Source organism: Ursus americanus, chromosome 1 (genome assembly GCF_024610735.1).
Source record: "Ursus americanus isolate L20-20 chromosome 1, mUrsAme1.1.p, whole genome shotgun sequence".
Taxonomy (NCBI): Eukaryota; Metazoa; Chordata; class Mammalia; order Carnivora; family Ursidae; genus Ursus; species Ursus americanus.
This window is the reverse complement of record NC_142127.1, coordinates 104,134,493-104,146,949: the sequence shown is the minus strand read 5'-3', so window position 1 is coordinate 104,146,949 and position 12,457 is coordinate 104,134,493. Positions and strand designations below refer to the sequence as shown.

The window sequence follows — 12,457 nt, the reverse complement described above, 5'->3', positions numbered from 1 at the left end:
TGACTGCGGACCACACAGCTGACACTGGCATAAACCACCCTGACCCTCCCCCTCCATCTTCTTTTGTTTCCAAGGGCAACAAGGGCGGCCCGGGCCAGCCGGGCTCCGTGGGAGAGCAGGGGACCCGAGGCGCACAGGTCAGTACCCCCGGCAAGGCTGCGTGCCTTGTGACGCTTTCCCAGATGCTCTCGTATTTGTTTTTAAATTTAAACGTGGTGACAGTCAGTTTTACAAAACTGAACACTAAACTCAGCGTCGTAAAGTGAACAATTCGGTGGCAGATAATACATTCACAGTGTTGTTTGGGAACATTTTCACCGTCCCCAGAGAAACCCCCTTCCCCGTTAAGCAGTTGCTCCCAACTCCCCTCCCCCAGCTCCTGGAAACTACTCCTTTCCCTTCTGTCTCTGTGGGTTTGTCTCTTCCGGAAATTTCGTGGAAATGGAATCATACACTATGCGGCCTTTTGTGTCTGGCTTCGTGCCCTGGGCGCCGTGTTTCTGAGGTTCCTCCACGTAGTACCAGGTGTCTGTGCTGAATCACAGTCCACGGTGGGACAGACCACAATTTGTTTACCCCGGCGTCAGCTGGTGGACTCTTGGGCTCTTTCCACCTTTTGGAAATTGTGAATAGAGCTGCCATGGACATCAGCGGACAAGATTTTGTTTGAACTTCTGTTCCTTGTAATTTGTTTTTAAAATTTTTATTTATTTTAAAGAGAGAGAGGGCGGGGAGGGTCAGAGGAAGAGGGAGAAGGAGAGAAACCCAAGCAGACTCCCCACTGAGCACTGAGCCTGACGTGGGGCTCGATCTCACGACCCTGAGATCATGACCTGAGTGGAAATCAAGAGTCAGACGCTTAACCGACTGAGCCACCCCGGCGCTCCTGTTCCTTATATTTTGTAAAACTAACTTCCCCATTTGTGTCCTGGGCTAGGGCTGCTGTTACAGCTGAGACAGAAGCATGGTCCCTAGCAGGTGTCTTGGCTGGCAGAAGCGAGGCTTCGGGCTCTGTGTCCTGAGGTTCCTCATGGAGCATGACCTCCACACAGCACTGACGTTGGCCTTTTACTTCTTCAGGGTCCACCTGGTCCCACGGGTCCTCCAGGGCTGATCGGGGAACAAGGCATTTCCGGGCCCCGGGTAAGTCGTCTCCATCCCGCCCCCGTCTTTGGCTAAGCGAGAGCACAGGGCTGTGCAGGCTGAGGGCCTGGGGATGGTGTTCCCGTAGACAGACTTGCCTCCGCCTCCTCCCCGGCCACAGACCCCGGGCCAAGCTCAGCCCTCGCGGAGACTGGCCAGTTTCCCTGAGGAAGTAAGAGACCCTTTTTGTTGGCGATCCAGGGGCTTCTAAATCCCAGTGCTGCTCGTTCCAAACACGGGCCAGCTGGGCGATAAGCACAGGGAAGCCGTTCCGCCTCTCCACAGTCTGAGCTGCAGAAGATCTAACTAAATCTGCCCCAATTCTTGGCAAATGCCAGTTGTTTCCTGGGTGGCCCCTAGAGACGGCCTTGTGGTTCGGTATTTTGTGTAAGTCACCCCCATCCTCAGCTTCAACACAGAAGCCGCCCTTACACTCGCACGACCACAGGCGCGAGCCTCCCTCTGGGCCGCTGGTGACGATGTGCGGAACGTGGCAGAGCCGAGGGGGGACCGGGCGCCCAGCACTGCGCTCCGGTGTCCCTCCCGCCTGAGAGGATATCGAGGGAGCTACCCTATCACTTGTTATGGAAAGTCATAGTGACCAAAAACTGGCAAAGACCGGACCCGTTGTGACATAAATGGACAGAAGGTTGGACTGCGAAGCAGGAACTTCGTGCGAGCCTGTGTTCGCGTAGACGGCCCTTCCCTGGTTTGCAATCTGAGAAATACCTATTTTCCGAGCTTCTGTGGTTTTGGTCACATTAGTTAAGCCCTGATTAGTCAAGAGTTTACGGTGGAGTGGGGGCGAGGGGAAGCTCTTCAAATGGTCACCGGTGACAAGTCGCTGCTGCCCCTGCCGTTGGCTTATCAGTTCCGGTCATTTCTGGGCTCTGGGGGCTGCCCGCCGTTTTAAGAGCTATGCTTCTTTATTATTGATTTGCTCCCTCAATGGATACACGTACACCGGATTCCACACCTGTATGCACAGGTGTCAGCTGGAGGTGTGCAAAGGGAAACGAAACCACATAAAATCTGGGTGCTGGTCCTCTAGTCAGGGACTCAGGGTATGTGATTTGCGGACACTGGTGCTGCACGGTCGCCCTGATGTTTCAGATTTGCCCAAGCCCTGTCCATGCGGGCTTGCATTCGGGTCTCCAGCACCGTGCGTGGCACTGAGCACCATGGGGTGGGGGGCAGGACTCAGGCCCTTTGGCTTGGGGGGGGGTGTCAATATTTCATTGACGCACTCCTCTCCTTGTCTCCAGGGAAGCGGAGGGACCGCGGGCGTTCCTGGAGAACGTGGCAGGACCGGGCCCCTGGGAAGAAAGGTTTGTCTTGACAAACGTAGAGCTCATTTCCTGAGGTCGAGCCCCAGCCAGAATCTGTCCCTGTGCCCCCCTGCTTTGCGCACACCCAGCTTCCCTTGTCGCCGCCACCGGCTTGACCAGTGGGATCCCTGTCCCGTCCCCCACTGAGGGGACACCCCGCTGTCGTCAGTGGGCTGGCTGTCTTGCGGCCAGAACCTGCCAGCAGCTGGGGGATTTACCTGATCCCTTCATGTGGTGGCACGTGGCTCCCCGGAGCCATCGAGCAGATCGGAGGCGCTTAGCACAGCGTCAGAGCCGCGTTGAACACACATTCTTTAAACACTGGCCGTGCACACGCGGAGCTGTCCTGGCCATATTTAGCTAATCCAAGAGCCCCAGATCCCCGACTGTTTGGATAACGGCAGCTTGTTCTGTGAAGGCTGTCTGAGAACAGACTTTCCATAAGCCTGAAGAGAAACCACAGTTTATCAGAACCAGTCTGAAAGGGCAGCATTTTCTCAGTCAAGAAAATGTGTTCACGGGAATCCACAGTTGTCTCTGTGTCTCTTGCTGGGGTTGATGGGTGTCCCTGCTAAATTCACACCCACTGACTTTCCTGGCTTCTTTTCCCTCGTTTCTCTTTCTCTTTTCCCCGTCAGCATGTCCCCATGCCGGGCTAATGCAAGGGACAAACACAGACCTTCCTGGATTCTTTTCCAGGCGTCCACACAAGAACACTGCAATTAAAAAAATCATTTGTATCAGAATCTTAAAAGGTGACGTGAGCAGTCTGTAGCAGCCTTACCACTGGCATCGTGTAGGGCACAAATAGCTTGGAATCACATTTTAGGTTGGACTTGGACCCACAGCTGTCTCAGCCTTGTGTCTTGTGTGTAGGGTGAACCTGGAGAGCCAGGACCGAAGGGAGGCATCGGGAGCCGGGGCCCCCGAGGGGAGACGGTAAGATCGCGACGTGCTGTGACTCACCCTTCGCTGGAAGGTGGGAGGCGGGGAGAGGGGGCCTTGCTCGGGACTAGGCTTCGTCCCTGCAGATTGGGTTGGTTCTGAATAGAGGAAACTTGATAGTTGCTTCTTGTATCCTTGGGGATCCGACTGAACCCAGTGAAACCTTCTGCTTATAAACAGCAAATCAATTTCAAAGTAAGTTTCATTTCATCAGGAATAGTGGACAAAGACACCTTTTTCCTGATGGAATGTGGGGACTCACTGAAGCTTGAACCACCTTCATTTTCGGTCCTGCAGTGGTTTGTGACCATGACTGGGTCGAGCTTTCCTGCAAAGAAATAAATGTCCTTTGGTCAAAAGGAATTGGATCTGATCAGGTCTCGATCCAGACTGAAACTGTTTCCTTTGAATGCGACATCCTAGGAACATAAGTTATGACCACAATAACTCATTTAAAAAATGTTATTTAAAAATAACCTATAATAATGGTTTATCTGCTCACTGATGATAATTTTGTAATATACATTTCCTGTACAGGGAACAGAAGTCTACGGAACATTAAGAATTTTTTTAAAATGAGGCAGTATACCTGAACACTGCAAATGGGCCAAATTCATCTGACTTATAATCCCAAACTTTAAAATATTTTTTGCACGTATGCAACTTCTCTACAGGAAACTGAAGTTTAGAAGATCCATTTCTGTTACTGTTAGTTTCAGGAGCAGAGGGGGAAAATTAGACTTTAAAATCTATTCAGACCATCGAAGGAAATCTCTTCTTGATTCTGTGTCCATACATTTTTGGGCAATGACTCTTCAGCTGTTGATGTTTGCTTAAAGCTGTAAGCTAACTATGTAGTATGCTCCACGTGTAGTTTAGGGATATTAATGTATAGTTTACACACATTCTTCTAGTTCTTTTGAAAGAGTTGATGGAGTCCAGTCCTGAAAGTCTCCCATGGGGGTGTGATGGGGCAGATCTGAGAGCACAGGATGGGGCTGTTTGGAAAGCAGGCAGTCTAGTGGCACGACCTGAAGGAGGGGAGGGCCATGGGGGAGGGGACAAAGTCTGAGCAAAGGAGATTCGGGAAGGCCTGAGAGACTGAGTCCTGCGTTCTTGCTTTGAACGAGAATCAAAGACTCTACACAAAGTCAGGATGGCCTTCGGGAGTCTTCTCAGCTCCAAGAGTCTCAGGCTCAGCGGGTCTTTGACTCCGCCCCCAAGCGCTGTCTTTCCCAGTGGCTGTCCGTTGTTCTGTACATTGGCACCACACCAGCACCATTTTGCCAAAGGAGTCCGTTCAGGCCACGTACAGACTCGGGCTTGTTTGCACCTGGAGGATGGGATGGGAGCAGGACCACCTCCTTGATCTGGGACCACTTCAGGGACCCAAGGACCCTGTGCCCAGGGCTCTAGACAGAGGTGTTGTGCCCTGCCCAGCATGGCGGCCCGTGGTGACGTCTCTTTCCACCCCCAGGGCGACGATGGCAGAGACGGGGTTGGCGGTGAAGGACGCAGAGGCAAAAAAGTGCGTATCTGCTAGATTTCTTGAACTTCTGACAGCTGTATTTTTAAAGAATTATTTCCTCAAATTTTATTGTCATATCGTGAATTTTTTCGCTTGATGACTCCAGGGATAGAGTTTTTCTGCTCAAGAATAATTTATTTTAGATGCCTTTAAAGTGGGACCAAATATTGAGTGATGTCCTTATCTCTTATAGGGAGAAAGAGGATTCCCTGGATACCCAGGCTCAAAGGTAACTAACTATTCCCCTCGTGGTGAAACGTCACTGTTGTTTGGGGCTGAGTTTGGTATGTTCATGGGTTAAAAATCAGAATATCGTGCTGCCAGTGCTGGGTCAGCCGCTTGCTAACCAGTGCCCCGGGGAAGCCCCGCCTCTCTCATGTGCTCCCTCACCCGTTATGTGGAGGTGACAGTGTGCACTTGCCTCGGAACCTGTGGGGGTCAAATGAAATGACACGGCAGGAACATACTTTGCAAACTAAAAATGCTGGGATCTGTATGCTATTGTCATTATGGGTTCAATAAGCCAAGGCTGACCCTGCAAAGGACGCAAACGTAGTAGGAACCCAGTGGAATGTAAATCAGAGTGAGCCACTTGGCTGCCCGGGGAAGTGTGGTCCGGATGCCCCAGGGACCCTCAGCTAGCCCCTCTGTTTCAGAGCTTAATGTGTCTCCTTTTGGCTCTCTTCCCAGGGTGCCCCTGGTGAGCCGGGCACAGGCGGAGCACTGGGACCCAAAGGCATCAGAGGCCGAAGGGTGAGTCTGTCTGCACCTGGATGCAGGTGGGGAGTGAGAACACGTGGGGTGAAAATTATCCTTCTTCAACTACAGCCTAGTGGTAGTAGACCCCAGAAGAAAAGGAATCCTAAGCCCCCCACCAGTGTCCTCAGGACCCTCTGTGGTGGTCTGCGCTGTCCTCCTTCAGCCATGCTGTCCTTACGGGAGGCCCCGAGAACCCCTTCCTCGAGCACATCTCAAGGATCACTACCCGCATGCTCCCCTCCTCCCCCCCGTAAGAGTCCTCTTCCTTAAGCCGCTTTCAGCTCTGAATGACTCTCTTCAGTGGATGTTTACTCGTCCTCTTAAGACAGCACTGAGTCCTGACTTAACAAATTGTGGTCCAGATGTGGGGAACTATTATTTTTAGCTTAAGTATAGTTAAAACCACCATATTATCCTGTTCATTTGCTCAGTGAAGACAGTCAAACTCTGTCATTTACTATTCAAGTTTAAAACGTTGGATTGGTTGTCTCCACTGAACAGTGATCTGATTAATTGTCATTTCTCGGTTTCTTGTGCGTCTGTGGACAGTCTCATGACATTCGTGGACAGTCTCATGAATGGCTCTGGGGCAAGGATCTCACAGTGAGAGATTCCTCGTACTGACGGGGAACGCTGGAGATCGCCTTCGCCACCCCTGCCGACCGCAGGAGTTGAGAATCTTCTGCCACAGCTGAGCAGTGTTTGTTCTGCCCTTTCTAGGGAAATTCAGGACCTCCAGGGGCAGTTGGGCAGAAGGGAGACCCTGGCTACCCAGGACCATCTGTGAGTACCCGCCCTCTTCCGAACAAGCCACTGGGGTGGGCTGCTTTGCACACGCCTCTTCGTGAACGTTCCGCTGTCTCCTCTCCTCCCGGAGAGGGCTACTGCGTGCTTGTTGTTACTGCCGCCTTCTTCTTCTTCTTCTTGTTTTTTTTTTTTTTTTTTTAAATAAACCACTTTTCTTTTGGTACCACAACGGAGAAAAGAGCTTTTGAATTTTAGAGGAACGAGAAACTTTAAAAAGAAGTTTCCTGTGGAACCTTGTGGTCTAGGGTATCTTGTAATTTGCCTTTATAATTTCCTGGGTAGGTTTGCTTGAGGTTTGTGTACAGGGACCAAAAAGAAAGTACAAGTTTTAATACCTCTTGGTTGCATCTTGTAGAATTAGTATAATTTATGTCAGATGTCGGTTTGCGGACTTCTTCCTTTGGTCTTTAAAATCCCTGAGAGAGCTTCTGATTTGTGGTTTAAAACCCGCAAGTGCCCGGCCACCTGGGGCCAGGAGGGTGGCCTCCTGCAGCCTTTCCTGTCTTTGTTTCCTTCTTGGAAGCTCTCCCTATATTGTCTCTCGGCATGAACTTTGATGAGGTTCAAAGAATGATGGACGATCACTCCTACAAGGAAAGGCTGAGGGATTAGGCGCGTTGAACTTGGGTGAAGGCCAAGTCACATGATTGCTGCCTTTAAAGAGGGAAGCATTTAATGGGAGAAAGTAAGCCAGTCATTAGTCTTGTGGGAAGACACCTGACTGGCCCACAAGACGACTGCTTGACCATCAGGGCGGCCACATATTGGGATGAGAGGCGGAGGGTGGCCGTGGGTCTGTCCTTGAAGCTCCCCGACGGTGGAACCCTGCTGGCGTGCTTCACACCTGGAACCGAGAGTTAGCTAAGCGACTCTTCACTGTCCCTTCTGTGTTGAGACCCAAGCCCAAATGTGTGATCTCTTTGATCTCTCACGGGCTCCCAGGTTTCCCAAGTGGGGAGCTCTTTATCTTGCAAGGGAAACACTTTTTCCCTCAAAGTGGTCTCTCTTTTGTTCCTTGAGCAGTAAAGTCAAATTTATAGGGAAAGCCTGAAAATGATCAAGGTCAGTCGAGGTCCACCTTTGCTTCCTCTGTCATATTTCTGGAGGGGGGGAGGGGCGGTTCCTTCCGGTTGGCGGTCCCGCCCACCTGCCCGGTTTCTCATCCTCTCCTTTCTTGTTCCGCAGGGTCCCAAAGGCAACAGAGGGGACTCCATGGATGTAAGTTGCATGTGTATCGCTCCAGTCATTGTGCCGTAAGCCTTCTGTCCGCCCCCCTCACAATTCTCTCCTTTCCTTTTAAAGCAATGTGCCCTTGTCCAGAGCATCAAAGATAAATGTCGTAAGTACACGATTCTCTGCTGTCCATAACACCTTCTGTTTTTACATTTGAAATTCTCACACAGTAGAAACATATTTCACGCCTCTCTTGGTTTCCTTCGTAGCGTGCTGCTATGGTAAGTTGATTTCAGCCGTTTGACTTCCTCCTGCGAAAAGAAGAGCCCCTTTTCCTGTAAGTAATGTTGGTCTTTGAAAACCCGCCCTTCCCGCAGGGCCCCTGGAATGCCCCGTCTTCCCGACGGAGCTGGCCTTTGCTTTAGACACCTCGGAGGGGGTCACCCAGGACACGTTTAGCCGGATGAGGGATGTGCTCCTGAAGGTCGTGGGCGACCTGACCATTGCGGAGAGCAACTGCCCACGGGGGGCGCGCGTGGCCGTGGTCACCTACAACAACGAGGTGACCACGGAGATCCGGTTCGCTGACTCCAAGAAGAAGTCAGTCCTCCTGGACAAGATCAAGAACCTTCAGGTGGCTCTGACGTCCAAGCAACAGAGTCTGGAAACGGCCATGTCCTTCGTGGCCAGAAACACGTTCAAGCGCGTGAGGAACGGATTCCTGATGAGGAAAGTGGCTGTTTTCTTCAGCAATAAGCCCACGAGGGCGTCCCCGCAGCTCAGGGAGGCTGTGCTGAAGCTCTCGGACGCAGGCATCACACCCTTGTTCCTCACAAGCCAGGAGGACGGGCAGCTCATCAGCGCGTTGCAGGTCCGTGCCCTGCGGGCGTCGTTGGCGCCTCCCGTGTTCTTCTCGGGCTCTGAGAAGGGTCTCAGGCCCATCGTCCCTCCTTGCTGAGTTCATGCCAGAGTTTCCAAAAGCTCCCGGATGAGGCTGTTGTGATTGGAGACCGCTCGAGTGAGATTTCCAGGACGGCCGGGTGGCTCTGGATCTAGTGACAGCCAGATGCCTGGGATTTTTTCCCACTGGGTGCCTCCTCACGTGCTGGAGGAGGATCTCCCAGGGCTGACCCTGAGGCCCTACAGTCTTCTAGTGAGGTCCCCCAACGTCAGTGACCCCAGCACCCCTAGCAACACCCCTCTTCAAACCTTTCCTCAGTCAGGATGGCGGCCAAGGCTCAGCCTTCGCTGTGAAACTGCAAAGTGCTCCCTTGTCATTTGCTTCCATAGCTTAACTGTTATAATAATATAGATAATAACTGCTGTAATAATTGGCTAATTGATCAATTAACATTTATTCAGTGCCAATTCTGGCGGCATTGCTCAAGACGAGTGGGTGGTGGGCGTGATGGGAAAGAGCCCTAGTCCAAGCGCCCCCCACCCCCCACCTTTCTAGCTTCAAGTCGTCATGAGTAATATGGTTACATCATTGAACCTGTCTGGGTCTTAGGTTTCTCGCCTGTGGAAGGCAGGGTGGGGCGGGATGGTCTCTAGCATCTTCCCTTCCAGACTGGGGATTCTATGGTCCTACCACTGCCTATGTCAGCGAAAAAAGTCCGGTCATTGGTGCCCTCTCTCGGGTCCTCTTCTGCCAAACCACCGGCTGGTTTGAGCCCAGAGCACTGAGCTGTGGCTACCAGCTGTCCACCCTTTTAAGGGGTTCATTGATATACATTTTCCCTCGTGGGGGCCGAGGGACCCGGAACCACCTGGCTCTTGACAGCATTGTTTCAGCAGGTTTGAAAAGCCAATTAATCATTCATTAATTAAACTTATTCATTAAATGACTACTTAATGATGGTGTGCTGGGTGCCGTGATGATGAGCAGGGCTTCTTGAATCTTCTAGAAGTGATTTTATTACTTGCTTTGTTGTTAAATCCCTCTCTGGAGCTGGGAGAGCAGGAGAGGGTGTTGCTAACGTTTGTCAGTGGCTGGAATGGGTGCGGACAATAACCGCAGCACCAAAGTGCCCACTGTTCCCACGAGGCTAGCCCAGGCACTCCGCACGCATTGTCGACTTGGACATGGGGAGTTTACCGTTGTCCCCGTTGTGCAGCTGAGGAAAGTGGACCCCAGGCAGGTTAAATAAATTTCCTCTAGGCCTGGCAGAAAGTGCAGGAATGGGATGTGAACTGCAGCTTATCTCCACGGAAGAAAACTTCTGTTGTCCTATTAAGCTCAGCGCACCCTCCCCCACCCTACCAAGAAAACCCTGAGAGGCGTTCTTGATCTGCTGGGGTGTTTATTTTTTGACGTGACTGCTGTGACTCTCTTCCTCAGCTCCATTTTCAAGTACTTACCACAGACATTCCTACCGATCATTTCCTTTTGTTTCGACCAGATCAATAACACGGCGGTGGGGCATGCGCTCGTCCTCCCCGCTAGGAAAGACCTCACGGACTTCCTGAAGAACGTCCTGACGTGTCACATTTGCCTGGGTAAGGTGCTTCTTTAACAGGAAAATCTGTTACTGAACACACTATCCATAGAGTGACATTTGAATGAATGATCGCCATCCTTAGGGCTTCGGTTAAGTGAAGATTCACAAAGCTTCACGTTCACAGTGTAATTCCTATATAAGTGGCTTCCGTATTTAAAGTGGAAGCCCTCAAACAGAGCTTCTCTTTGATAGCGAAAGATTCATTTCATAGGAAATAAAGGAGAAAGTAGGCTCTGCTTCCATTTTGACCTTGGAGTCCAGATTTCAATTATCTGTCTTTGTGACTTTCTGGAACACATTTTTTCAAAGAGTGGCAAAGAAATAGTTTCCTTTCCTTTCCTTCTTCTCTTTCTCTCTTCTCTTCTCTTCTCTTCTCTTCTCTTCTCTTCTCTTCTCTTCTCTTCTTTTCTCTTCTCATTTTTTCCTTCTTCTTCCTCTCCATCCTCCCCCTCTCCTTTCTTCTCTTATGTCCTTCCATCCTCCTCCCACTCCTCCCCTTCTTCCTCTTCCTCCTCCTCCTCTTCCTCTTCCTCTTCCTCTTCCCCTTGTTCTAATACCAATGCCATAGTATACTAACAAGTACTTTAGCTTCCTGATTTGTTTCATTTAGTGTTAGGTGATGAGAACTGAAATCTGGCCACATATGGTAGCAGGCTATAAACAGGCTTCTATATTAAGTGACGATTTTAATTACCCCTGACTCCCAGCACACTGATGTACAATACCTTGCTGTGGGAATCACACAATAAATGGGCTCCCGTGCTTCTTTCTAGACATCTGCAACATTGACCCATCCTGTGGATTCGGCACCTGGAGGCCTTCCTTCAGGGACAGGCGAGCGGCGGGCAGTGATGCGGACATCGACATGGCTTTCGTCTTAGATAGCTCTGAGTCCACCACTCTGTTCCAGTTCAACGAGATGAGGAAGTACATAGGGTACCTGGTCAGACAGCTGGACCTGAGCCCAGACCCCAAGGCCTCCCAGCACTTGACCAGGGTGGCCGTCGTGCAACACGCGCCCTACGAGTCCATGGGGAACGTCAGCGTGTCACCCGTGAAGGTGGAATTCTCCTTGACTGACTACGGCTCCAAGGAGAAGCTGGTGGACTTTCTCCACAGCAGAATGACACAGCTGCAGGGGACCAGGGACCTGGGCAGAGCCATTGAATACACCATAGAGAACGTCTTTGAAAGCGCCCCCAACCCACGGGACTTGAAAATCATGGTTCTGATGCTGACGGGTGAGGTGGAGAAGGAGCAGCTGGAAGAGGCCCAGAGAGTCATCTTGCAGGCCAAATGCAAGGGTTACTTCTTCGTGATTCTGGGCATCGGCAGGAAGGTGAATGTCAAGGAGGTGTACGGCTTCGCCAGCGAGCCGAATGATGTCTTCTTCAAACTACTGGATAAGTCAACTGAGCTCAATGAAGAGCCTCTGATGCGCTTTGGGAGGCTGTTACCATCCTTCGTCGGCAGTAAGTCCTACATCAGACGGTGTGGGCTGGGCCGGCGGTTTCTGCCAGTCCGTAGCTTTGGGCTCTCCGGGCCATGGGGCCACGGAAAAGACATGTAGTGTGCTGACGTTGACTTGTTCGTTCATTCAACACATATATATTGACACCTGCCATGTCCCAGACACACTTTGGGGGCCAGGATGGTCAGTGAACACACAGAAGGAAATCCTGTCCTTGTTCACTCACTTATTCAACCAAAGTTGCCTGACCTCTCTCAGCCGTAGACCCCATGTCCCTGAGACGAGCAGTGAGTCAGGTGCACACTTATGATGCATGACACAGTAAGTGGGGAAGCTCCTCGAAGGAGTTGTTTTGCTTTGGGCTTAGCCACCCACCCCACACTTGGAAACTTCTGGGCCTTTGCTTATGTGAATCTCCTCCCCGCATTAGCAGCAAATGCAAGTTCATCTTCAAAGCATATCCCTAGCTGCCCTTACTCACCATGCAAGCTCCCCACTCCCAAGGGTTTGTCCTCTTGAATCCGGACACTACCTACCGTATCTGGTCCGTGGCCTGCTGGTTATTCCTTTGTGGTCTGTGGTCCCGGCACACTGCATGGTCTGTGGATCGTTCACCCTGTGCTCCAGGGCCTGGCCCAGTACACAGCCACCCCCAAGTCACTACAGGGGAGTATACGACTGAGGGAGCTCTGGAAAGTAGGAGTATACGTGCCGTTACAGAGAGCTTAGTATTCAAGGCAAAGGTGGGCTCCACGAAAACCGTGCTCACACTTGTGAAGGCCTGTCCCTCCAAAGTGTTAGA

General features: G+C 51.3%; 1 protein-coding gene across 1 annotated transcript in view; it reads left to right on the top strand.

The window, feature by feature from the left end:
* Nucleotides 1-12,457, top strand: part of COL6A3 (collagen type VI alpha 3 chain) — a 79,247-nt gene that overhangs the window by 50,388 nt on the left and 16,402 nt on the right. The window contains exons 26-39 of the mRNA XM_045794035.2: nucleotides 75-137; nucleotides 1,081-1,143; nucleotides 2,409-2,471; nucleotides 3,348-3,410; nucleotides 4,894-4,944; nucleotides 5,138-5,173; nucleotides 5,635-5,697; nucleotides 6,424-6,486; nucleotides 7,696-7,728; nucleotides 7,813-7,849; nucleotides 7,953-7,964; nucleotides 8,061-8,554; nucleotides 10,086-10,182; nucleotides 10,958-11,656. Coding sequence (XP_045649991.2) covers nucleotides 75-137; nucleotides 1,081-1,143; nucleotides 2,409-2,471; nucleotides 3,348-3,410; nucleotides 4,894-4,944; nucleotides 5,138-5,173; nucleotides 5,635-5,697; nucleotides 6,424-6,486; nucleotides 7,696-7,728; nucleotides 7,813-7,849; nucleotides 7,953-7,964; nucleotides 8,061-8,554; nucleotides 10,086-10,182; nucleotides 10,958-11,656 — 1,837 coding nt within the window. The remainder of the gene's footprint in view (nucleotides 1-74; nucleotides 138-1,080; nucleotides 1,144-2,408; nucleotides 2,472-3,347; nucleotides 3,411-4,893; nucleotides 4,945-5,137; nucleotides 5,174-5,634; nucleotides 5,698-6,423; nucleotides 6,487-7,695; nucleotides 7,729-7,812; nucleotides 7,850-7,952; nucleotides 7,965-8,060; nucleotides 8,555-10,085; nucleotides 10,183-10,957; nucleotides 11,657-12,457) is intronic.